The sequence below is a fragment of the Pundamilia nyererei genome, unplaced genomic scaffold, assembly GCF_000239375.1.
Source record: "Pundamilia nyererei isolate P.nyererei 1_Seehausen unplaced genomic scaffold, PunNye1.0 scaffold00158, whole genome shotgun sequence".
NCBI classification, from domain to species: domain Eukaryota; kingdom Metazoa; phylum Chordata; class Actinopteri; order Cichliformes; family Cichlidae; genus Pundamilia; species Pundamilia nyererei.
Window position 1 is genome coordinate 835,435 of NW_005187559.1, and position 26,197 is coordinate 861,631.

General features: G+C 40.4%; 2 protein-coding genes across 4 annotated transcripts; one reads left to right on the forward strand and one right to left on the reverse strand.

Annotated features, from left to right (window-relative positions):
- Positions 1 to 22: 22 nt before the first annotated feature.
- tbcd (tubulin folding cofactor D) lies at positions 23 to 25,525 on the forward strand. 2 transcript variants are annotated; one of them, XM_005745412.1, is made up of 39 exons: positions 23 to 745; positions 839 to 889; positions 975 to 1,072; positions 1,196 to 1,297; positions 1,411 to 1,557; positions 2,251 to 2,306; positions 3,668 to 3,800; positions 4,410 to 4,455; positions 4,943 to 5,075; positions 5,168 to 5,310; positions 5,410 to 5,470; positions 5,621 to 5,695; positions 5,800 to 5,894; positions 10,437 to 10,593; positions 14,378 to 14,435; positions 14,523 to 14,552; positions 14,903 to 14,988; positions 16,306 to 16,386; positions 16,486 to 16,559; positions 16,701 to 16,818; positions 18,302 to 18,362; positions 18,458 to 18,480; positions 18,569 to 18,600; positions 18,688 to 18,750; positions 18,832 to 18,908; positions 19,186 to 19,267; positions 19,370 to 19,488; positions 19,586 to 19,677; positions 20,020 to 20,160; positions 21,009 to 21,092; positions 21,331 to 21,489; positions 21,660 to 21,798; positions 23,685 to 23,806; positions 23,900 to 23,977; positions 24,068 to 24,154; positions 24,243 to 24,330; positions 25,039 to 25,148; positions 25,228 to 25,312; positions 25,399 to 25,525. In XM_005745412.1, exons 1-39 carry the CDS (start codon positions 559 to 561, stop codon positions 25,420 to 25,422), a joined length of 3,597 nt encoding a protein of 1,198 aa, XP_005745469.1. In that variant the 5' UTR covers positions 23 to 558; the 3' UTR covers positions 25,423 to 25,525. The 2 variants fall into 2 exon arrangements, with proteins under 2 accessions (XP_005745469.1, XP_005745470.1); XM_005745413.1 differs by having other exon boundaries at positions 25,402 to 25,525.
- Positions 5,979 to 9,968, reverse strand: znf750 (zinc finger protein 750). Of its 2 annotated transcripts, XM_005745411.1 has the most exons (3): positions 9,738 to 9,968; positions 6,944 to 8,209; positions 5,979 to 6,837 (listed from the first exon to the last, which is right to left on the reverse strand). In XM_005745411.1, the coding sequence occupies exons 2-3, from the start codon at positions 8,200 to 8,202 to the stop codon at positions 6,252 to 6,254; spliced, it is 1,845 nt and encodes a 614-aa protein (XP_005745468.1). In that variant the 5' UTR covers positions 8,203 to 8,209; positions 9,738 to 9,968; the 3' UTR covers positions 5,979 to 6,251. The 2 variants fall into 2 exon arrangements, with proteins under 2 accessions (XP_005745468.1, XP_013769358.1); XM_013913904.1 differs by lacking the exon at positions 9,738 to 9,968 and having other exon boundaries at positions 6,944 to 8,249.
- Positions 25,526 to 26,197: the final 672 nt, after the last annotated feature.

A 26,197-nucleotide genomic window follows, 5' to 3' on the forward strand; every position in this document is an offset into this window, starting at 1 on the left:
TGTGTTTTTCCAGACCTGCTGAATTTGTTATTTATCTAGTGTGAAAACCTTTACACACTAGATTTACACACCTTAATTCCCTGTGAATGGAGGCATGGAAAAGAAAAACAATCCCATTTGGATAGAAATGTTTCATCATTAGGTCAACTTCACAGCAGCCCAAATAACTGTTTAGTAAAAGGTTGGTAAACATATCCTGCATTAATACGGTCTAGAGAACACGTGACCTGGGACTTTTCTTTCCGCCCCTGTTAACCACGTGAGCCATCTCGCTTGCCGTACCCGGGCGGGGTACGACAACAACAGCTAGCTGCATCGTTATAGACATCAACAATAGTTGTGTCCAGTGAAGTTTATGTAATTTTGAGAGCTGCCATATTTCGCGCGTATACTCTCTGAACCTCCTACGCATCTTATCAGTATATGTTTTTATTCAATTCACCAGTTTCCTGGAATAATTTCCACCTTTCCACTTTTATTTGTTGGCACAAATGCTAATATTAGCTAGCTAAACCTGTCATAACTTGCAACAGATACTCGTGCTAAAGGTCTGCGATAATGGCTCTATCGGAGACGGAGAATGGGTTTTCCGGTGGTGAAGGAGGAGGAGAGGCGGACGCTATTGTGCAGACTTGTGTGCTGGGCAGCTTCAGTGAGAGAGGCGAGACCACAGCCCTCATCTCCAGCCTGCCGGAGGTCCACGGAGACCTGGGGCCAAGGGAGTCTACTACAGAGAGGTTCCTAGGTGAGACGGTCACAAATAAATCAGCTTCCCCAAGATAAGCAATTTTAAGTGATTAGTTTGGAGACGTGATGGTCTGCTAATTTCTCCCTGCAGTAATAATGAACAGATATCAAGAGCAGCCTCATCTGCTGGACCCTCATCTAGGTACACTACAACAGCTAATTTACAAGTAAAATCACTCAGTTTATAAAAACACTTCCTTCCTTATTTTGTTCCTTTTTTATTTTAGAATGGATGTTAAATATGATACTGGACTTTATAAGGAGTGAAAAGTCTCCACCTTCGTTGGTTCATTTGTGTTTCAAGTTCCTCTACGTAATCTGCAAGGTCAGTTTTCTCATTAAAAACCTCATGACTGCACTGAATAAAAGACGCAATGTGATTGCACTCACGCATGTCTTATGCAGCAGATTCACTAATCCTGCACGTTGTTTGTTTATTTCTGGTTAGGTCAGAGGCTATAAAATTTTCATGCAGCTTTTTCCTCATGAGGTGGCCGATGTCCAGCCAGTTCTGGACCTGATGTCCAGACAGGATCCCAGTGACTCTGAGGTGAGGCTTTAGTTTAAAGGGAAAAATAATAGCTTCACACTGATGCATCAGTTACATATACCTATAGGCAATACTGTATATTGTTTTGATCTTTATTTATTTACTTGTTCCAGACTTGGGAAACTCGGTACATGTTGTTGTTATGGCTGTCTATGACCTGCCTCATACCCTTCGATCTTTCTCGTCTGGATGGCCACCTCGAGTCAGATGGTGGTAAGGCTAGAGAGTCTATCATGGATCGCATTCTAGCTATTGCCAAGGTTAGTTATACCAATGTGATATGATGTTTTTATGTTTTGGCACAGCCATTGCCAAAGTCAAGAGTGCTGTGGCCTACTTAAAAAAGAAAATCGCATGGGGCCCACTTAGTCTTAAATTTTTAACTCAAATCAAAATAAGAAAGAAAGTGATGTGTTTCCTTGAAAAACTTATTTAAAAAACATAACAAAGGCTGTTGGTTATAGATAGCTAATGCTACTCAGTCATATGTAAAGTGCTAAGGCCAATGTGTGACCCACCTTCCACTGAGACACAAACTTCAGTACAAGAGTAGTGAAATTAGGTCAGAATAAGGAGTAAACAATCTCATATTACCAGTTTTTTTATATACATAAACTAATTTTATAGAAATATTTAACTGTACATATCTGAGAGTAATTTTAAAGTGAATTTCTATTACTACAGTGCCTTTGCATCCCGCCAGGGGTCCCGGCCCACACTTTGGGAGTCGCTATGTAGTGTTGTGGCTTGATTTTTGATGATATATATGCCTTCCTGTACAAACTGATCCACCAGAGATTCCTTAACAAGAAAATCCAGCAGTGTGATATTGGCACTAGATTTAATCTTGTCATTTAAGAGTTTTGTCAATTTTTTCAAATTTGCATAATACAGTATGTGTTTGTGTATTTTTAAACAGTATGAATAATCGCACTATTTTTTTTCTCCCACAGTCTTATCTAGTTGTGAGCGACAGTGCAAGAAATGCTGCATCTGTATTGGTATCAAAGTAAGTGGACAAATACCACACAGACACTTAAAGTTAAACAGTGTTTTTAGTAACATACCTGAGAGGTAAACATGCTCCAGTCCATGTTTTTAAATCTGTCATGGAGTACACAACCTACTCCCATTGGCCACACTTTGATTGTCTTCACTAATGGTTTCACACGATTGATGAGCGGTGAATATTCGGGGGAGAAACAAAGAAAGGTGATCAGACTGTCCCAGGTGGGGGAGGGGCGTTACCGTGTAGGCTCCAGCAATAGGATAGGATAAGGATAATCTTTATTAGTCCCACACATGGGAAATTTGTTGTACCACAGCAGAAAGTGAACAGTCTAAAGTTACAGTAGCAAAAACACTGGAGTAGAATAAGATAATAAGAATAAGATACTATATTCTATAGAATAGAATAAAATACTATATATAACAGAATAAAATATGTTATCAGAAAAGGAATTGCAATTGTATACACATTGTCCTGTGTTGTCCCCTCTTGTGTGGCAGGAGACATGTTGATAAAATTTAGCTAATACTGTCTTTAGGTTGGAGTGGTTGAAGTCACCTGCTACAATAAATGCAGCCTCAGTGTGTACAGGTTGTTGTTTGCTAATGGCCGCATGGATTTCGCTCATAGCAAGCTTATCATTAGCATTAGGTGGGATATATGCACCTGCATTTGGTTGAATCTGAGCAGAGTGTAGTAATATTGTCGAGGCAATATTTCTGTCAAAGCCCTTGAGTTAAACCTGAAAGTCTGCAGTTCAACCACATGTTAATTCTTTGACTTAAAATCTTTTTAGTGATTTACATTGTTCAAATTCTTCTGGACTTTATTTTAAACTTAGTTTTTTATGATCTAATAATGTTTCCCCCTGCTGTTTAATAAATTATTTCTGGTATTTGTTCCATTAGACATCTGTGTGTTGGAGTGGAGAGTGTAGCATGCAGTATTAGATTTAAGATATGGTGTGTGTTTCAGGTGCTGCTGACATCATAGTCACTTTCAGTCTAGTGGAAACCAGGGTATTTTTCAAATGACCATAATCTTAATTATTTTACAGTGTGTTGCTTCAAAGCTAAGCTAAAAAACAGAGTTATGATGTTTTTAATTTTGCATCTTTATGTTTGTGAAAATATGTTTTTAACTGAAAACCATACAAGATCATTACTAAAGCATTTTGCCTCTGGTTACAAATATATCCCAGATTCTAAGTAAATTTGTTCTAAGTAAATTCCAACAAACAATTTAAAACTATTGATCTGTAATCAGGTCTTTATCCAGTAGAGGGCAAGATTGCTCTTGTTATATTTAGTGTCAGCGATTTGGTCTTTCATGGTGTTGTCTTATTTTACATGACTCTGCAGGTTCATGGCTCGCCCTGATGTGAAACAGAAGCGCCTCGGAGACTTTTTGGACTGGAATCTAGCCACTATATCCCAGACCAATGATCAATCAATAAGAAACATTGTGGTGTTGGATGGTGCTCTGCAGTCTCTGGTAAACATATGCACTCAAGCCTGTATGTTGTGTGCATACTCGTCTGTGTGTGTATGTGTGTTTGAAGACAGTGTAGTCTGTGTGTATAAAAACCTGTCGAGGGGGACGTACAAGAGCTGACATGACTGGTATGCTTCACACAATAGCCTGTGTGGTTTTAGCAGGTGTGTTATGCACCTGCTGCATGTGTGGGATCTCTTGCTTCAAGTGACTTAATTCAATTTCATCTAATGATTTAAGCAAAATGTTTCTTGTTTTTTTTTTTTTTTTAAGACAACAGACGTTTTTTCCCATGTTACACCTTCATTGATAAGCTACGTTTAGATCACTTTGTCTAATCTAAGGTGATCTAATGGATCCCACAAGCATGCACATGAATGTTGTATAATTGGCACGTAAACTTGTATAGCATGTTTTTAAAAGCGTTTGCACTTAATGTTTGCTAAATGAACCTGGAGCCAAGGTGTTGCTTAGGGCATTCAAAACTGGCTCTGTGCATTTAGTCTCAAGACTTCAGAACTCAAGCTTACATGTTTTTGTGGTTAATGGGAGATGCTTAAAAGTGCAGCTATGTACCAGCTGCATTAAAAAAAAAAAACTATGTTACAGGCAAAGCTCTTCAAGCATGGAAAACGAGATGACCTCTTGCAGTATGGTAGGTTCCTTTTCTTTGTTCATGCACAAAGTAAGAAGCAAGACTTTGCTCTACAGCAGGGGTAGGCAACTCCAGGCCTCAAGGGCCGGTGTCCTGCAGGTTTTAGACATCACCCTGTGTCAACACACCTGAATCAAATCATTAGTTCATTCCCAGGCCTCTGGAGAACTTCAAGACAGGTTGAGGAGGTAATTTAGCCATTTGAATCAACTGTGTTGGATCAAGGACACATCTAAAACCTGCAGGACAGCAGCACTCGAGGCCTGGAGTTGCCTACCCCTGCTCTACAGTCTCATTTTGGGGACAAAAATAAATAAATAAAAAGAATCACTGACATGCTGTCTCTTGTATAACTGGCATGTGATTGTTGTTTAACTAATAGCTTCACTACCTGGAAAATATTTCAATCTAAGTATTAATTTCCACAAACTTTTTATATTCCTGTGTGTTCGCTCATGTAATAAATTTAATAAATAAATTTCCTCAGCTCCTGCAGTTCTACAGTGTCTGGAAAAGAAGCATCTGTCAGAGAGCAGCGAGGCCATGTTGAGGAAGCTTGGTGTCAAATTAACCCAGAGGCTCGGCCTTACCTTTTTAAAGCCCCGTTTGGCCGCTTGGAGGTCAGATTTAGTACCAGCTAGTTTTTAAAATAAGCAGAAACACAGAAATGCATTTTGTGTGTGTGCTTTTTTGTAATATGCAAAATTTTCAGGTATCAGAGAGGCAACCGATCCTTAGCAGCAAACCTTTCCATGTCCCAATCGGCTGCAGACAGTACTGGTGCGACCTCTGAAGTGGAGACAAAAGAACAGGAGGAGGACTACGACATTCCCGAGGAAGTGGAGACTGTCATTGGTAAGTTTCTGCTTCCAATTAATTTAAAATGTTTGTCCTTACAAAACATTTAAAAATAATAATAAAAGAAAAAAATCTGATTTGCATGTTATTCTACAGAACATCTGCTATTGGGACTGAAAGATAAGGAAACAATCGTGCGCTGGTCTGCAGCAAAGGGGTAACAAACCACTTATGACACTTGAAAAACCTGAACTGTTTATAAAAACGCATCCATGTTGCTGCTTGTCTTTGGTATTTTGACATGTCAAAAGCAGATCATGAGAAAGAGTTGTTGTGTTACAGTAATCTATGTTGTTTAACCCCTCAGCATTGGGAGGGTGACTGGAAGGCTTCCCAAGGAGCTGGCAGATGAGGTGGTTGGATCAGTGCTGGACTGCTTCAGGTACATTCATGCTTGGGGCATTTCGGCTCTCTCTGTTACTTACCCCTCATAGAGGGGCAATGTTCTGCGTTTTGATATGCTTTGCATGTGTTTTGATCCTGAAGCTTCCAGGAAACAGACAACGCTTGGCATGGAGGCTGCCTGGCACTTGCTGAACTGGGTAGAAGAGGACTGCTGCTGCCTTCCAGACTGACAGATGGTAGGTGATTTAATATCTCAATACTTAATGTATGATACACAGACTACTGTAAACAACTTTTATTATTTTATTAAGCATCTTTATACATATGACATGACATTTACAGTTGTCTGCTTTACAAAATTGTTCAACTTTTAGAAAACTTGCAAAATTTGCTCATCACCTTTTCAAGTAATTTCTGAGATTAAAAAAAAAAAAGAACAGTGTAACATTTTACATTTTTAACCTTGTAGCAGTGCTATTGGCTAAAACAGTCAAATCTTTCAGTGCTAAATTAATACAATAAGAAGTCCATTATCAATGAGGCTTTTAGACTTTAGATCAGAGATAGTCCTTATTATAGTCAGAGTTTAGTTGTTAGCAGCAACGAGATCTCCTCCTCAGAACCCGTCCGGGCGCTTTTACTCTCTTGGGTTTATGGCATTTGTTTTCAGCCTTTCCACTGTGTGGTCTTTTGATTGCTGTTGCCTTGGCCCTGGTCGTTTGTTTGCTCTTCTCTTGATAAACAGGACTTTTAGCTTCTGTGGAATCTGTCAAGGGCTCGTCTATAGTACTGAAGTCACGTGAAGACGCTGCAGAGCTTGCAATGGCTAGCTGACAGAGTGCTAGAGCTGCAGTCTGCCTCTGGTCACAAGGCTCTTCATCCAGCTTTTCAATGGAGCTCTGCTGAAGATCTTCTAAAGTGCTTGTTGGAGAGCTGCATACAGGGCTGGTCTGAGAAGTTCTGAGGCTGAGGTTCAGGGGCGACTCATGCTCTGTTGATTTCACTGTGTCTGAGCAGCTCAGTCTGTCGACAGACTGAATTTTTTCCTTGTCTTGGTTTCTTGTTGAGAGGTTGAGGGGAGCCATATCATCTGTGCTGTCGACTTCATGACGCTCTGATGAAGTTTCAGGATGTGGATCAGAATCAGACATGAAGGAAAATCTGCTGTTCTCAGCGAATCTGAAACGGAAAGGCCAAAACCATAATGTACACAACATAACAATACAATAATAGAAACAGAAACTTTTTTAAAATTAATACATCCAAAATTTTGAATTTTGCTTACCCTCTGTCTACATGCTGAGCTGACATTTCTGCACACTCCTCTGGTCTTAAGTCATTTTTGATGGGTTGCACCACTGTAGACGTGTTTCCTAGTTGTGGGCCGATCTGTGACTCACTGATGTTTGTGTACTTCAGCGCCTCGATGTCTCGCTGGATGATGTGAGCTTGGCTGGGTCTGTCAGGGGATCCCAGAGCTGAGCTGCCCTCTTTGGGACTCAGCCTTGTTGCCTTGTCTCCACTTTGCCCATGGTGGCTCTCTGCTTGTGTAGAAGTGTGTGGGTGGTTCAGACTGGCACGTGAATGTATGTACAAGTCATAGTCTTTATGGCCAAAAGTTGGGCCATACATATCCAAAGGAATATATCTGTGTCCTGCAATTGGCATAGAAAGCTCGTGGGGTCTGTACAGAGTGTAAGGCAGAGGGTGCCCTGGGTGAAGAGGATGGCAGTACCTGTATGGGAAAGAGGGAAATGGGGAAGTGTTAGCTGGAGTCACTGGTTGTTGTACCATAGGCCTCTGGGGATCCAGAAAATCTGCATTAAAGGAAGGAGAATTTGGCTCATTCACATGGTGATTTCCTGGAAGATAGTAAGGTGGATATAGGGGCCGATCAGGCTGGAGATAAGGAGAATATTCGGGAACCAAGAGAGGCGCGAATGATTTTAAGGGAATGGATGATGAAACCGTGCTCCATGGGAAGCGTGGGTGGTTGAAAGTGGGAACAGGAGCTTGCAAGTCCTCGGTCTGCTTCACAGGTGTCTTGAAAGCTTCTGCTCCGTCACGGTTGGGTGTGACAGGTGAGAAGGCAGATGGGCGCGTCTGATCCTTTTCCTCATTGCTTTCCGTGCTCTGTGTCTCTGAAACCATATTTGGATTTGCTGCACTCTGACTGTCCTTGATGACTGGACTGTCACACCCTACATCGACCTTTTCTGTGTCATCTGTGCTCTCAGCTTTCTTCTCTTCAGCTCCCTGCTTCTCTGGAGTGTTGTTCTGAACTGCTGGTTGGGTATTTGTTAAATCCTTAGTTTTAGGAGGGATTGCTTTTGCCATTGCCTTCATCTGTCTAGCTGTTTGCCCACTTTTCTGTGATACGAGGGAGATGGAGTTTTCACACAAGTTGTATTTCATATGGTTGAAAAGATGGGACTTTTCGTTGCAGGTGAACGGGCACTGGAAGCACTGGTACTTGAAAGGCTTGCCTGGTGGTCGGGGAATATAGTGGGGTCTTTTTGGCTTGCGTTCTTGAACAGTCTCCATCTTGATTCTGAAAGAAGAGTATAGCGTGTCATAGTTGGAGATTTAGTAATGGTTTAGATTTTACTGAAGTACCTCTATTCTAAAGTAAACATGCCAATAAATCGGCAAAAAAAAAAAAACACACCCGTCTTACAAAAAAAGTCACAAATGTCAATGGACTAGGCCAGTTGCCGATGCCAGTAAATCCATCCAAATGCCCAACCCTACTCTGTACCAGATTCCCAAGCTTGCTGTCAAGTAATGAGCCTGCTCAAGTTGTTTGACTGGTTACCGTAAAAAGTGGTTGATTTTTCGGTAAGTGTTTCTTCAGCTGCTCAGCCAGAAAATATCTAGCTGCACAAAACACCGAGCCCTCGGGCTAATGTATTTCTGCAACTTCACAGTGCTTTGGACACCAAACAGAAATATACCCAAATATGTAAAGTAGCCTACCATATGCAAAAATGTTGCCACACGTTTGCATAGATGCAGTTCTGTCCTAGTTTCGTTTTGGTTGATTGACGGCAGCCTGCAAACACCTCCACATGTTTCGCACTTTCACTCGGCAGTCGGTTTTGCGATTGCTTTGCTCATCACGCCTCTAATGTTAGAGAGTCGTTAATCCACTAGACAGTTAGACTACACACTTTCTAGCACAAACCTCGAGGGCATGTAGAGACAAGCTCGCTCCCTCTCTCGCTCTCAATCTACTAAACTCTGCGCTGTCGGCGTGGGAACCACCAGCCACCTGCTTCCCATGACTACACCTGCGGGATGAATTTATCACTTGATGAGCTCACCAGCTCAGGAGACGCATGAGTATTGGAAGTAATTGTTTAATAGTTTTTCTTGTGATACAGCGTTCACGCTAGCTGAACAATATCAGCAATTAGTAAGTCTGCAAACGAGGATGGCATCTGTAGCACTTCAGGCTTCTGAAACGAATCATCACCTAAAGCTGTAAGTTCAGTGTTGGTGGGCGGACTCAGAGGAACCTGCTTGTCATGCGCTGTTGCAAGAAGTTGCCACTCGAGTTTCTGTCCCAACTGTGGTAGCATGCAAAACCACTCCCTTCTTAAGAAGTAAAAGTCTTTCGAAAGTCTTCTTATAACAAGTCTTTATTTTCATTATAATACAGCTTTAAAAAAACAAAAAACAAAATAAAGGATCTAAACTTACTTGTTTTTTTTAAATAAATCTGGATGGAGTGAGATCAGGTAAGTTTAGTTTTTTAAAGATGATATTCTTTAAAGAAGGCTGTCTGTCTGCTGTCTAAATAAGTATTTTAGACCTGGTTAAAAGGTTGTCTGCAGAGCTCAGATATTTACCTGTGGCTCAGTTACTGCAGCCTGAGCAGGGACTAATTAAGATCAAGAGGTAGCAGGTGCACAGTTATCCCTACCCTTAAATGCAGCCAATAAAAATGGTTAGAAACACCATTACAAATCACAGTCGGTCTTATCCATTGGCACAGAAATGCTTTGATAGAGTACTGAAAATAAGTTTAGTGTTAATAAAAGAAAGACAAAAAAAGAAAAAAACAAAACAAACCCTACCTTCTCTAGCCAAAGGGTCAGTATCTTATCCTCTTTATCCAGTGGGCTGCTCCACGCTTCACGCCGCACGGCACTTTCTGGTCAGGACACCTCCGTCGGTACGTGCTCGGAGTTCAGAGTGGGTGAACGTGTGTGTGATCATGAATGTGTTTGATATTTGTTGTGTGGTGAGTTTCTATCTCTGAGGAGTTGTCTCACCTGTGGGTGGAGCTTTCATCTAAACAGCAAGGCCCTCAGGCAACACTGATGTACCTGGTATTAGTCAAGCCTCAAGCAATGATTTACATGTGGGGGGGGTTGCAATCCTTCTTCCCCTTTCTGGTTCCAACTGAACAAATAATGTATATGAAGTTTTAAATAAAGTTTAATAGCAGGCAGGCCATTTATTCTCCTATTAGTCCTTTTTATTTTCTGTTAAAACAAATGTTCTGTTATTATGAAACAGATTTATTTTGATAATCATCCTAAATAACATGCACTTACTATATTGTTCATAATCTGACCTTGAAAAGTCTTATGAACTGGTGCTAGCTTATTTTCATGTTGTATTACTCTCCTTTAATCTGGAATTGCAAAAGTCAAGCTTTGTGAAGATAAAGTAGTGATCTTTGCTTACCAAAAACATTTCATGCAGTTTGTGTAATATATATTTTGGACATTTCTGACAACTTTTCATCTCACTGCGGTGTCTGCTTGCAGTTGTGCCACTCATTATCAAGTCCCTAATCTACGAGGAAAAGAGAGGAGCGTGCAGTGTTGGTTCCAATGTGCGTGATGCTGCCTGCTACGTCTGCTGGTCTTTTGCGAGGGCTTATGAACCCAAGGAGCTCAAACCTTTTGTCACTCAGATTGCCAGGTAACCTTCCCTTATACACATGAAACACTGCTACACATAGGCAATGATGGGAATAACGGCGTTACAAGTAACGGTGTTACTTTTTTCAGTAACGAGTAATCTAACTAATTACAATTCCTATCGTTACAACGCCGTTACCGTTACTAACAAGAAAATGCGGAGCGGTCGCGTTACTATTTTTCAACAAACAGACGGTTGAAGCTGTGTTTAGCTTCCAGCACCTATAATCAGTTGCACGGAAGTAGCTGTAAGTAATCTGGACGCTACAGCTTTAAGCAGCGGCACGCTCCCACGGGCGGCAATCACTTTCTGGCCGACGATCACTTTTTTGCACAACACCTGGAGCTAAGGGGGCAAAACAATCGCATGAGTGCTGCTGTTTGACTGAGGAAGAATAAAGTAGTCGTGGTAACCCAATCACATGACCACTTAAAGATGACAAAGCAACAAGGTGATATATACCAGTTTTTAAATTGTGTTGATAGGCCACGTAAAACCAGAGTCATGATAAACAATATATATGCATTTTTCCTCAATAGTTTCATCACGTTTACGGTCTAAGGACAGCGCTAGCAAGCACTCTCTGCTTATGACCAAAAAACAAACAAACAAACAAAAAACACCTCTTTCGAGTTGGTGGAAAAATGTCGACCAATCAAAAAATGATATGGCAACCTGACATTTGGTTGTTTACGAATAGGGGGAAGTTTTAGGAGTGATGGCGAGAGAGAGAGAGCAGAAAAAAAGAGAGAGAGACAGTTTTGAGATGTGAGAGATCTGTGACGTTTAGCGTGTTTGGAGCGTGTAGTTAATGTGTTGTCTTGTGTAGTTAGTGTGTAGTGTTGTGGATAGTTTTGTGTTGTGTGTCCGAGCAATGAGGTGACTGCTATCTGCAGGTATCAAGCTGTGATGTTCTCCTTTATAGTGGACAGAAATTATTTTTTTGGAGTGGCACAAATAATTTGTGTGGCATCTTATTGAATGCAGAACAGCTGATTGTTCTGTAAATAGTTTGAAATGTTTTTTTTTAAAAAGGGTAAAAGGTAAATGGCTGCAAATAACTTGTTGTTTGCAAAACTTGTGCATATGATTTTAAAATTGGCAATTTATATTTGCATTTAAAGTTATGAAATATGATTAAATAAACATGTTTGTGGTTGTTACAGTAAAAGACCTTTTCTACTTGGAATTTATGTTTTTTTTGTCTGATTTTAGATCAATTGCGTTAATACAGTATATCAAAATGAAAACATAACTGTAAATTCAAACACGTGAGGTTGTGCTGAAAAACAATGACACCAATCAAGGCAAAGTAAATAGTTTTTAACGGTGAAATGTAGAGGAAACATCAAAAGTAGTGAAAAATGGCCAATTATACCCTGGACCCCAGAGGGTTACATTTTTTTTTTTTTTTAGTAAGGCAATAGTTACTTTTCAAGTAATTAATTACTTTTAGAATATTGTAACTCAGTTACTTTTTTTGAAGAAGTAACTAGTAACTATAATTAATTACTTTTTCAAAGTAATTTCACTTGTTATAGAAAATGTATAACAAACCTCATTTCCCCAGAGGAAAACTATTATCGTTATTCCACTAGTAAAATGCAAAATAATTACTTGGAGAATTATCTCCAGTTTCATTAGATTTCTTCAGTACTTTGCTGCGGTTTAATATTCAAGCAAAGTTAGCATTTATCCTCCTGAGCAGTTTAAAGTTAATGCATTTAAGAATTAGAAATACCTTTCTAATTAATGCACGTGACATGTCAAGTAATCAGTCAAGTCATTTGATTGCAGCTGTTAGGAGTGACATTATCATTACAATTTGCATAGAAACTGCAAGGTGTTTTTACTGCCTCAAACCAGTTTTTCTGTGTCATATCAGTCTTGCATGTCCCCACACAGGCAACATGCATCGCCATTTGATAATGTTTTCATGTGTTCAATTTAGAATAGGCTACAAGTTTGGATTTTTATGTTGTAAAAATCAAATAGATTCAGTAAAGCTCCAATTGTCTGAGGCAGTGGGTGGGAAAAGTACTTTTTTGTTGTTGTTGTTTTTAAAGCAAATGCACAACATGGGCTTTATATGCTAAATAAAGGCTATAGTCCTTTTTTTTTTTACATAGAACTTTTTATATTACGTTTCGGTTTTGAAATGAGATCCAGTATCTAAAGATCTGCATTCCTGGTTTGCAGGACATTGACATTTGGAGTATTATCTAGCATATCTGCTAAAGAGCACATTTTGCTCTGTTTTGGTGTTTGACTGAAAAACAGAAGGTTTATAGGTTTGGTGCAGAAAGGTTTATCTCAGTATTTTTTAACCCTGGTGCAGCATGAAGGGAAATTTATTTTAGAAAAACAAGGAACCAAAATCTGGTCTTTTCCTACAGTCCTCATCAAATTTATAAAAATGATTTTTATGTTCTGTTACCTTAGACTGCATTATCTCTATTAGACGTGCATTTCTTTCTGCATGTTTTCCCCTCGTGTTGCTGCAGCAGCCGCTATGTTAAACTGCCGGCATTTAGTTAAGACTTCATTTGCATGCAGCATGCTTATACGGGCATGGCAAGAAGTACTGAAATCTTTCTTTGTTTGTTTGTTTGTTTTTACATGAACATTAACAGACGGTACTTGCTGAGTAAAATGTTTTATATTCCTCACTTTAAAATCAGAACTAGCTCTAAAAATAAAAACCAAGATCGGGAGATTTTCCCATCTAATGAGCAACCATGCAGAGAAGTACGACATCACCCATTGACATGTGTTCAGTCTTTGTTAATAGTAACGGTTTATCTCATCCTTGAGCTCTTTTTCTTGGTGTGCATGTATGGACCTGTGGCCTGTGACTGTGCAGACCAGCTCTGCAGTGTCAGTTTGAACCCCTGCAAATTATCATCAGCAGTCGCGACAACACCCTCCCTTTCTCTAGCCTACAGGACTGCCAGGTTTCGCCTGCTGTTGTAGGTTTCGGTCGCCGTTTGGCAGCAAAGCTAAGACAAGCTGGTTCCTGCTCTATTCATCAAAGCTTGATGACATTCACAGAAAACTCACTTTTGTCAGTGGCTTGGGGGCACACTCATGCACTTGTATTCTTACTAACTTAAATAAATAAACTATATACTAATTGTAGCAGTGGTAAAAGTAATTTAGAGTAACCTTTATGTCTAGAGTTCAGCCAGGAAGTTTGTTTTCTAAACCCTCAGGGTGAGGGCAGTTAGCATAGCCAAATTGGGCAGCTGGTAAATCTCCATGCTGGGATCTTGCTGAAGCTGGGTACATGAAGGGAAAAAGGACAACAGCAGTCAGTCTCAGCCTGTCACAGGTTGGCCCCCACTTAAACGTGGTGTGGGGATATTTAGGTCAGAAAGCAGTCATGCTTAATCATATTATGGTTTACCGTCTGTGCTGAGAATCTGTGGTTCACAATCACAGTTTGCAATAATGATGTAATTGAAACCTAGCATCTGACTCATCTGTGCGCTCATAAGAATCTGTACACTGTTGGTGAAGATTGAGGTTAATTTCACAGGAATGGGGCAGTCTAACATTTATATTAGTATCTTTTTAATTCCATATGCATAAAAACTGTATTTAAGCGTTAACTACAATTTTCTAAAATTGAAGTATCCGTCAAGCAGAAAAATTATAAAAACAAAGTACAAGAAGGCTGATTCATCTTTACTTAACGCCCTGTGACAAGAAATAGTTATTACCTTCTCCAAAACGTTTGGTGGTGGTTGAATGTATTTAACATATACTTTGTGTCTTTCTGCAGTGCTTTGCTGATCACTGCTGTGTTTGATCGAAATGTTAACTGCCGCAGAGCTGCATCTGTAAGTTCTCTTTTCGACATCCAATGCTTTCCTAACTAAGACATACAGTTACAGGACAGCAGTTCATTTTGTCTCTTTTTGTCCCAGGCTGCCTTCCAGGAGAATGTCGGCAGACAGGTTTGTGACCTCAGTATTGACTACATGAACATTGTGACTAACAGAATCGCTGTGATTTGAAGCTTATTTGTTGCCAAATATCTAGCTCATGCTCAAACTTGCCTTGTTAGTGAGAACCTTTTAAGTAAAGAAATAGCCTCCCAGTATGGCTGCAGGGCACCAGCAAAAGCTTGATTTGCAAGTAGACCTCGAGCAATAACTCTGTGAGATCGTTTCTTGAATTTGGAACCTAACTGTGTGTTTTCTATCTCATAATCATGAGCTCAGTGTTTAATAATATGAGCAACCTTTAATTAATGAAATGCAGTAGAAACATCTCAGCACTTTCTTGGTTTCTTGTGTCTCAATAGGGGACATTTCCTCATGGTATTGACATCTTAACAACAGCAGACTACTATGCAGTTGGTAATCTCAACAACTGCTACCTGAACATCAGGTAAGAAACACTGCACAAATCACAGTAGCCTAAAAAATAAATGTTGTAAACAGGTAATACATTTTCTTTTCACACTGGCACAGCACAGAATTAAATCTCAGTTTTTCCTAACATTACTGTTTATGTGTGTTGTCCCTAATTAAAAATATCTTATCTCACTATAAGTGACAAGCAAGAAAAAAATCATTCAGGCCAAAAGTGTGTGGTGTACTCTCTCTCTAGAACAGCGGTCCCCAACCTTTTTTGCGCCACGGACCGGTTTATGCCCGACAATATTGTCACGGACCGGCCTTTAAGGTGTCGCGGATAATTACAACAAAATAAAACTAGTACCGGTACCGAAAAAAATAAGATTTATTCATAACACACGTGAAAAGACCCAGGAAAACAGAGTTAATGATAAAAATGATAACAAAATACTGCTGAAAACCGATAAAAACCCTGAAAACCATACATTTCACACCCGAGCCTCAACTCTTGCGGCCCGGTACCAAACGACTCACGGACCGGTACCGGTCCGAGGCCCGGGGGTTGGGGACTGCTGCTCTAGAAGATAGACCCTGCCTCCCACTCTAAAAAGAGAAACCTGTCCAGAAATGTCATAATCTTGGATTCTTCTTTGACTGATGACAAAATAAGGTCACACTTTATTATGTCTATAAGAAAATTACACTTTTTTCCATTTTATACTATAGTAAACACTTTCCTTATTTCTTGATTAATCAGTTTCAAGACCTTTTCAGTACAGCAAACTGGTCTTTGTGTGCACTGCAGTCTTATTCAGAGTGAAATAGACAGTAAACCATGGCATGCTTCAGGGAGTGGCTACCTTGTGATTGACAAGTTGCCACAACACGAGCACACCTCATCTTTGCTATGTCAATGGGCTCCACTCTTCACTCGCTTCAAATTAACCTTTTGCATAAAGTGTACAGTCCATCATCACTTCATCACATGACCTTGGGTTAAGGTAACTGAGTTGTAACGGCACCAAAAATCTTAATATTATAACCCAGTATATACACATACACATTTGATAAAGTGTATATTGAAGCCAGTGCAGAAAAACTTTAGGCTTTACAAGAATCTGCTTCTTTGGCAGGAATGTGTCACCAACATAGTAAACATTTAAGCAGTGAAAACGAATAAAGATGCTAGCCTCAGGGCATGAATGAATACAGAACGAGGAAGGAACATAGCACAGTGATAGCAGATGTGATTTAAGTGTGGCTAAATTGATGTTTGCATTCTATTGGTTACCAAAAGATGCATAAAACTGTTATGTGTGTTGTTATTTTTTTATTACTTGTCTCAAAGTGTCTATATAGCAGGTTTCCCAGAGTACACCAAATCCATGATCGACCATTTAGTAGCTATGAAGATCAACCACTGGGATGCGTAAGTACTTGCATTAATAATGCTGCCAAATGTGAAAAGGACACTGTTTTGTTTTCACTTATTTATTTATCTATTTATCTTTGTGTATGTATTTTGCAGTATGATTCGAGAGCTTGCCACTAAAGCTCTCCACAACTTGACGCCTCAAGTGCCTGATTATATGGCAGCAACAGGTAAACAATGTCACCCTACCTGTTCCTCAGTCAATGTTTGTCTTTTAGTTCAACTGCTAAATGCTTTATGAAACTGAATGAAACCTTCAATTAAAAATAAAGAGTGGAAATTTTATACTCCCCCTCCCTGCTCGGTTTCAGTTTTACCGCAGCTGTTGAAAATGGCCGTGGGTATTGATCTCCATGGCCGGCATGGAGCCATCCAGGCTTGCGGGCAGATCACACATGCTCTGTACAAAGTGGGCCTTCAAACCAACAGGTAGGCTTTATATACACAATAAAAGTAGCATTAGCTAGGGTTGGTCTAGAACTGAAACTTCTTTTTAAACCTTAATATACACGGGTTAAAAACACTTTTTAATCAGAGTAAAGCATTAAGTCAGTTAAACTTCTGGCATATTAAAGTGGTCGTTTAAGTAGCAGAGGGGGTTGTTGGTTTGATTCTCATGCTTTGGTGTTAATTAAATTAACAACAGGTGCACTAGAGGGGAAACAATGACACAACCCCCAACACAGGAATGGTTTTACAGACCACTTCTACATTTTGCTAGTTTAAGTGTCACTACTGCTAGCATGAGGCCATACCTCACTGGACCTTGCAGAGGTTTCACTGGTAGTCCTCCAGGATGGCGCATCAATATGTGCCACTGGCGAAGGATTTATTATATCACCCAGCACAGTCTCAGGAGCATGGAGGAGTTTCCAGGAGGCAGACAGTTACTGTAAGAGAGCGGGACAGGGTCGTAGAAGGTCGTTAACCCCTTAACAGGACTGATATCTGCTCCTCCTATCTGCTTGTGTAAGAAGGAAGAAAATGAGCACTACCAGAGCCCTAGAAAATGACCTCCAGCAGGCCACTAGTGTGAATATCTCTGACAAAACAATGAGAAAAAGCCTTCATGAGGCTGGCCTAACGGCCTTACAGCCTGTAGCACCCCGTGCTCGTAGCCCAATTAGCATTTGCTATAAAATACCACATTTGGCAGGACCGTGTGCTTTTCACAGATTAGAGCAGGTTCACCCTGAGCACACATGACAGACGTGAATGGATCTGGAGAAGCCAAGGAAAATATTGATTCCTGTGACATCATTCAGTATATGGTGGTGTGTCATTGATGGTTTGGGGAGACATATCTATGGAGGGATGCACAGACCGCTACAGGCTAGCCAACAGCACACTGACTGCCATTAAGTATCAGGATGAAATTCTTGGACTCATTGCCAGACCCTATACTGGCGCTTTGGGTCCTGGCATTCTCCTGGTGGACAAGAATGTCCGACCTCATGTGTCCAGGCAGTTCCTGGAGGACGATGATACCCTTGACTGGCCCCCACAATCACCTTAACTTATTCCAGTAGAGCACCTTTGGTACATTATATTTTAGTCAATCTGATGCCACCAGGTAGTACAAGATCTCAGTGATGCCCTGATTGAAATCAGGGACGAGATTCCCCCAGGACTCTATCTTTCATCTCATTAGAAGCATGCCCTGATGTTGTCAGGCATGCATGGAAGCACATCGGGCCATACAAATTTCAGTAAAATGGACTCCCTGAATGTGGCATCTTTTTGTTACTAACACATTACTGAGTCCTTATCAATATAGATAACCCATAACGATTTGGAGTGTTTTCAAAGTGTCCATGTAATTGTTTTAGCAGCGTGCTTTGACAGTGCCCTGTAAGCCTTTGGCACATTAAATGATGGCACTATTAAAATCGGGCTTGTATTTGTCCCATAGGACTGTGGTGGACATGATTTCTCCAGAATGTGTGGATGCTTTAAAGAACATTCACCAAATGGTAAGTGCATGAACTTAAAAATAGTTTCAAGATTAACTTCAAATTAAACAAACTTTGCTCTTCTTGCTCATTTAAATTTGTTGGCCCACTTTCAGCTACACGACCGAAAACAGTACAGGTATGCTGAAATAATCTGTTTAGTTTTGCAGTATGGCAGATCAGTAATATATTACTCGTATTACAATTATGTTTATTTTGTTACATAGGGGCTTTGGTGGAGAGCTGATGAGACCAGCAAGTAAGTTTACATTCAAAGTTGGAATTTCAAAAATAGTTGCATGACATGCTGACGATTCCTGATTGTTTGTTTTTTATTTTTTCACAGTTTGTAGTCTTATAGAAAAGCTGTCCCTGTCCAAAATGCCTTTCAAGAACGACCCCATCATTAGTAAGGAAGTTCTTTACAGCACTGAGGTTTTGCTTTTCTTTTTTTCCAACATCACAGCTAACAGTATGTATTATGTTACAGCTGGCTGGCAGTGGATTATAGACGACACCATAAAGACTCTTCATCTTGTTTCTAGTGGAGCAAAGGATGGCATTATGGTAAGCTTAATGCCTTTTCATTCTTCTCTAATGTTGAGGTCATTCCAGGAACCAGTGAGAATGATGATGCTCATTTTTATACGTCAGTTATATCTGTTTATTGTAACCAATCAATAGAGCAAAACATAGGTATCTGTAGTATAAGGTAAAGTGGTTGCTCCACCTCCACTATTTTGGTCATTTTCAAAGCTGTGGAATCAAATACTGTCACCATTTGTTTATTTGTGGACTATTTTCTGTTTTCTACTCTCTGGCCTTCCCTTTCCTGTGTCTGCAGGCTGCACTTGTATCAGCCTTGTCTGCCTTGTGTGAGGAGTACTACCAGGCCAGTCCAGGCCAGGCTGACCCACAAATGCAAGGTAGCTTAGCTATGGTTTTCTCATTATTCTATAACCAAATATGGATTTCATCTGTATGATTTGGTTAATGTCTGTAACATGTCCGTGTCCTTACATGTTTAGATGCTCTGGTGTCTCAGTACACTGAAGGGCTTAACAACCCACAGATGCTCACTCGTTGCGGATCTGCCCTGGCCCTCGGCTGTCTGCCAAAATTTATGATCCATGGCAAATTGAAGCAGGTGTGTTTGAAGTGTGTCCACACTTTCATTTTCAAGCTGTTTTCCATCTAGCTGTCTCTGCATTTTAGGTATAAATTGGTTTGTGTGTTTGTGATAGATCATTGAAGGCCTTCGGCAGCTGTGCGCTGAAACCCAGAAGGAAGGGACTTTTACTGAGGCGAGGAGAGATGCAATCACATCAGTAGCTCAGTGAGTATTCATATGCACACGCTTATTGCCTTCTCATCTTCTATCTACATTTTTTTCTACCCTGTTGTTTCTTTGGTGTTTATTTGTGCACTGTTATGTTTGTTTGTCTGTCCTCGGCTCTTTGCCTGCTAGTTTAAACACGTGGATATGTAGACAGTGGTGCTAAAATAAACAATTGGCCGACTATACCTGCAGGACCTGAAGGGCATGTCTGGCCATTTCTCCGATAGCATCTTTCCTCAAAATTCAAATTTAATTTCTTTGCTGTGGTTTGTGTATATTTCTCGTTGTCCTTTTAAATTATGTTTTGATTTGCAAACTGTTTTTCATTTTCTCCACCAGAGTGAGTGTGAAAGCAGGCGCATGTGCTGAAGGCTCTCCGGACTCTACCCTGTGCTCTGCAAATGTAGATGAGGTGTATGGCACTCTCCTCTCCAGTATGGTCGATTACACAACCGACAGCAGAGGGGATGTCGGGGCCTGGTGAGTGAAATTGCTCCTCAAAGGCACATATGTTCTTTTAACCGCCTCGGGGAGGAAGAATTCTTCCCCATTGAGACGTCTGGTCTTCTGTCCCTCCACAAAGGGACGTGCCCATGTCACAGGTAGCTCCAGGCCACGGTTACCGACACGCCTGGAATGTCACCAGGCTTGTCACTTGTCTCCAACATGGGATGGGCTGCTTGCTTTTACACTGTCTAGTAATCTTGTTATTTCCTTCTTTCTTTCTCTTGAATCGCTTTTCTTCCTTGTTTACCTGCAATCTTTTTTTTTTCTTTCGTAATAACACTGAATGAAGACAGTCCTTCCCTTATTTTCATCATATATAATCAAGAATTCACAAGTTGCTTGTGTTTAAGTTTTGAATAAACACCCTGATCAGCATTTCACATAAACAAATTGTGCCCTTTAGCCATGAAACTAATTTGACTGTAAAACTGCAGAATCCTGTAAAACTGCAACAGTCTTCTGTTGTTTATGCGGCTGTAGCTCAGCAGGTAGAGCAGTTCAAATACTGACTGGAAGGTTGGTAGTTTGATCCCCTGGTTTGATCCCTTGATGAATCCATCAGAGGGTGAATGTGTGTAACATTAGATAGAAAGCACTTAAGCATAGAAAAAAAGTGATTGAATGAGTAAGAGTGAATGGGTGAATCAGGCATGTAGTATAAAGCGCTTTGAGTGCCCAGATGGAGTAGAAAACGACTATATAAGTTCCAGTCCATTTAGATTACCTTAAAAAAAAGTAATAGATTGATAGATTTAATAGAAAGTGGTGGGGTTTATTCAAGCCCATGCCATTTAAATATACTGTGTGTGTCACTTGCTCAGGGTCAGAGAGGCGGCAATGACTAGTCTGAAAGATGTGACTATGCTGGTGGCTAGCAGTGCTCCAGAAATCCTTTCAGCAGACATGTGAGTACGAATCTTTAATTATTTAAATATGTTCTGTTTTTTCTGTATGTTCTAGGCTCTCCAACTTTACTTTTACTGTTTATTGTTGTCATATAAATTATATCCAATGTTGCCTTTGAGCTTCTTGTAGTTCAAGATCTTTTTTCTTAAGTCTTGACGGCAGCAAAACTTGTATAAACACAACTGTGAGAGAATAGTGATAGTGCTCATTGTCTTTATTTCACACTAATGTATGTAGGGTGAAATGTATGATGTGCTGCCTGGCCCAGCAATCTGCCGAGAAGATTGATCGCTACAGAGCCCACGCTGGCACCATCTTCCTTCACCTCCTTCACAGCACAGATCCTGTAGTACCTCACATTCCCCACCGAGAGGAGCTGTTGGGCATTTTCCCCATGTGAGTCACTACCACAGTTAACCAGTAGCTTTAGGAGCTTTAATAATTGCTATAATTTTAACCAGCCTTTTGTGTTTGGTCGGTTTTGGCACATGCACATGCAGTTTAACAGTGTTTCGTAGATGACAGCTTTATTTGCTGATCTGTGACCCATTTGCTCTGTGTTTCAGTGAGACCACAACCACTCTGAACTGGAATGCTCCATCTCACGCTTTCAAGTATATCGCCCAGCTGCTGGGATTGTTTGAGTATCAGTACCACACTCTGCTGGGGCTCACCGTGTCTGTGGGAGGAATCACAGAGTCCACAGTAGGTGAAGAAGTTGAATATTGTCAAATCTTTACATTGTTATGTGCAGATGGGTGATAGTTTTAATCTGTAAACGTCTAAAAGGTTGGCAGTGAGGGATTTAGGGTTGTGGAGTTTTTCACTTATTGAGCTGTAAAGTTTGATCACCGGTAGGAATGATGTCCTGCTTCTGTGGCTGTCCACTACCCTGAGTCTGCTCCCACAGCAAAGGGGATCGCACTGACTAACACAGACTCGAAAGACATCATCCGGTAGATGTTAAAGAACTCAGTCGTCTCAGAAAAGAGGGACAAATTTAGCACCTCTTATTGTGGGCTTTTGTGTTTTTAATGAAGTCCAGTAGATGTTTAATGATATTTGTGCGTAGAATAAAGCAGTGGCTTATTATAGAAATGTACTTTTCAGCATTAAACATCCCACAATAAGATCAACACACAATAAGATTTGTGTTGATACTCAGGTTGAGTTTAGACCAGCAGGGGGAGCTATCAGTCTGATGCACTCTGATCTCGTGTCTGACTTATAACACCTGCCTTTACGGCAGTCCATCGAGTCATTGATACCAGCTATGTTACTCATCTCCACCTGATTACGTCTTGTCTTTTTTATGGCCAAGCGTGAGTCAGACTTACCTACAGATTCAAAATGGGAACATCCCATAGGTTGTATCTGGAGTTTAGCTAATTTCCTGTCCTAATATTTTACTCAACGTCAGTCGGGAGACTCAGCTGGGGTTGATCAAGTTTCCCCCCTTCGTCTGTTATGACCTAACCTGTTAAAACCAATCACTCGGAGGAGAACTTGCACACAAAAATTGGAGCCAGTTAGGTTATTTCTTAGCTTTTAGTGTTTATAGATGTACTAAAGAAAATAAGTTTAATGCTTGTAATAGCAGCAGTGGGGCCAGTAAAGTCAAGCTTGTCTTCCAGTGGTGGCCTAAATATATTCCCCAAGAGACAATCAAGCTCTCGTCCTGGTCTTCCAGTGGTTTTTACTGCAGATACATCCTCAGAGATGAGAAGTAGTGATATGTTTGCACAGGGTTGCATTTAGGAAACTGAGCCAAGACTGCACCAATTCATGGGCCAAGAATACTGTTCTCACACCACAGGCACATATTCACACAGGCCAGAGAGACATGAAGCATCTACCAACTTTCCAGGAATTGTGTGGACGTAGATGGCCCACATGACCCTGAAAAAGAGCAGCCACACAACAGAAAAAGTTGGAGGCGTAAAACAGAAAATTAACCACTGAAACATTAAAAACTGTTATTATTATGTGTATATATGTGCATTAATGTGGATGAGAGTTTCAGCCAAGAGTTTCTTAGTAACTCTGTTTATAGGGCATTGTGCAACTATATTATGTTGCTATCTTGCAAATGTCAAGATTTGACACTTTCTTCGCTGTGGTCTGATAATATCTCATGCTTTTCTTTCCCAGGCTCCTCAAGTTTGCACTCGCTCAGCAATAACTTCACAGTAATTTTAATGTTATAGTCCAGGTTTCTGTTTTTTCTCAGTTTTTTTCTATTTACATTTCCTACCTTTGCCTTTGAATGACAGGAAAAGAGTCGTAACACGGCAGTGTTTTTGTACTGCATGTACACGTACTCTTGGGTTGTCAATCTGTCCTGTCTTATTGAATTTATTGTCTCTTAAACACCGTGAGACACTTTTTTCCATTTGGAACAAGCATTAAACTACAGACACGGACCTTACAGTGGCCAAAACTTAGGTGTTATTATGTATGATCAGTTAAAATGATGTAGTTTTATATACAAAAAGCTCAGACTTCATCTTCACTGTGACATCATACTGTTTTACAATAACACTTTATTTATTTTTTATATATATTTACTAGTTTCTTCTGTTTCTGTTTAGGTGCATTTCTCTTCCCAGTCTCTGTTTGACCATCTGAAATTGATTCAGAGCGATAGTGCTGCTCTGGGACAATTTGGAGAAACGTTGCTGAGGATCTTCAGAAACAATCTTCACAATGACAGGTACGTGATGATGTGAGGCTTTTTTTATCTGTCCTGTTTTCAGTACATTACACTTGTAAAAGCTGCATATATTCTCTTTTCTTTTCCTTTTAGAGTGTCCGTTTCCTTTCTTAAGATGCTCAATCAGATTCTTGCTAACAGCTGCTTCGAAATATTCACCACGCAAGAGAAGTGAGTGCTGTCATTTGTTTTTCTTTCTTTGTATTAAACTAAATGTGGAGGTTTGTCAGAGCTAAACTTTTTCTGCCTGTGTTTTCTTAGTCATCCGTTCTGTGTGGACCTTTTGGCCCTTTGCAAAGAATTCAAGAAGTCCAAAGACATTTCCAAGCTGCGAGCATGTATATCAGTGTAAGTCTCTGTCTCACTGATAAATGCATACATGATGCAAATCGCTAAAGCTAAATGTATGTTGACTATGCCGGTTTGTGTTTCCCAGTTTATGTGGGCTGATCCAGTTCCAAGGTGAGGTGAGAAAGAAGGTTTTGTCCCAGCTGCTGCTGCTGCTCTGCCATTCATTTCCTGTGGTAGGTTTACTTGGAGCGCGCACCGCTATCCTTGAAGCAGGATTGTTGGGTTTTTTTGATCAACAGTTTCATCCAGGTGGAAAGATCTCAACACCTAATTACTGTACATTCAGCTTTGTTTATGTTTTTTGTATATTTATAGCCAGCTCTAAGGAAAACTAGAGCCCCGTCACGTTGTATTTTTGAGTGGACTAAAGGGGACCTATTGTGCTTTTCCTTATTTTGTCACGCTGTTACAGAGTGCAAAATTGGCTTTCAGACTTCTCTAAACACAGTTTCTAGTTTCTTCTGCTCTGAAAAGCCCTGGCAGTGAGCACATAAGCCCCACCCACCTGCTGATCAAAGCTTTTGTTTGTGAGAGGCAACCTATCAGAAGGAAGGGGCCTCAAAGCAAGAGGAGCTAAAACAGCTTTTTTTCCTCCAGACAGTGTATCAACAGAACTGTATTAGTATTAGATATATGAATCCTTTTGAACTGTGAATCATGCAAAGCTACTCAAGTAGAGTCCAAGAATAAAAATAAATGTGAGCATAACGTGCTCGCTTTTAATGAATGGATGAATTGATATGCATGTGGCTTTGGACACATGCAGGGTGATGATTATTGTCATCAGGTCTAGTTCTCAGTTTATATGTTCGGATCAAGCATAGCTGATTGCTGGAATAGCTCTTGACTCTTGTTCTAATTTGTATTTCTCACAACTGTAGATAAGAAAGACCGCAGCCAGCCAGATGTATGAGATGCTTCTGACCTACGATGATGTTGTTGATCCAGAGGTGTTGGATGATGCCATGACTTTGCTAAGTGACACTAACTGGTAAGTAGTCATACTGGAGGCAGCTGTTAAATAAACTGACTATAAGCAGTATGTAAAACGTTGCCATGCTCCTTTCCAGGGAAAGCGACCTCGCCACAGTTCGGCCACATAGGAATCAGCTTTGCGACTGGTTAGGAGTCCCCAGGCCACAACCAGTTACAAAGGTAACCATTTAGCGTAATTATTGAGAGTTTAGAGCACAAGGCAAACAAATTGAATTGAGTTGATCCTAACTGCTGTCTTTAATCAGCAGGGCCCTGTCCAGGTTTCCTGATCACTCACAGGAAATGAAGAACACCCCGTGTCAGGTAGCTCTTCTAACTGCCAATAAAACACATGGAAACAGTCGAAATACAATAAATGTATAAAAGAAATTACTTGATTTGTTGTGTTGTTATTACTAAGACACACCTGCATAAAGGTTATATCTCTATCACTTTGCGTGCGTTCTGGTTACAGCCTAATGTCACTTTGGTTTCAGTAGAGCTGTTTACTTGTAATCTGCACCTGGAATGACACAGATAGATGAAACTTAAACTGTAGTCTGCGTACACTCCAGGGGGATGTTTTCATTTAGCCATGTTGGCACACACCGTGGAATCTCACTGAGGCCTACGCAGACCTACTTTTTCTGCATCGGTGGAAGTGCCAAGGGCTAGAGGAGTCTCGGGGCCTGATAGCAGAGCCTCCCTGGTGCTCTGTGGTACAGAGCCTTTGTCATCAGAGGCTGATAGTAGCCACATTGTGTCCGACACCTTCCTTCACAAAGATAGAATTGTTGCATTATTTTCAAATTACGTGCTTCTGATTGCGAGTCACACAGTGTAGAAACTCCCTAAGCTGGTAATCACTATATTGCATTACATTTTTTTGTGCTGTGTATAATATGATTAATGTAACTAGATTTATCCTTTCTCGTGGAAACTGATCTGTATTTTGACCTGTTTAAAATGGATAGAGTTTTTTTATGATTTGCTTGGCTCCGTGTATTTCAGCAAGGCTACGTGTGCTGCCAGATCATTAGTGACATATTTTTTCCAGTTATTCTT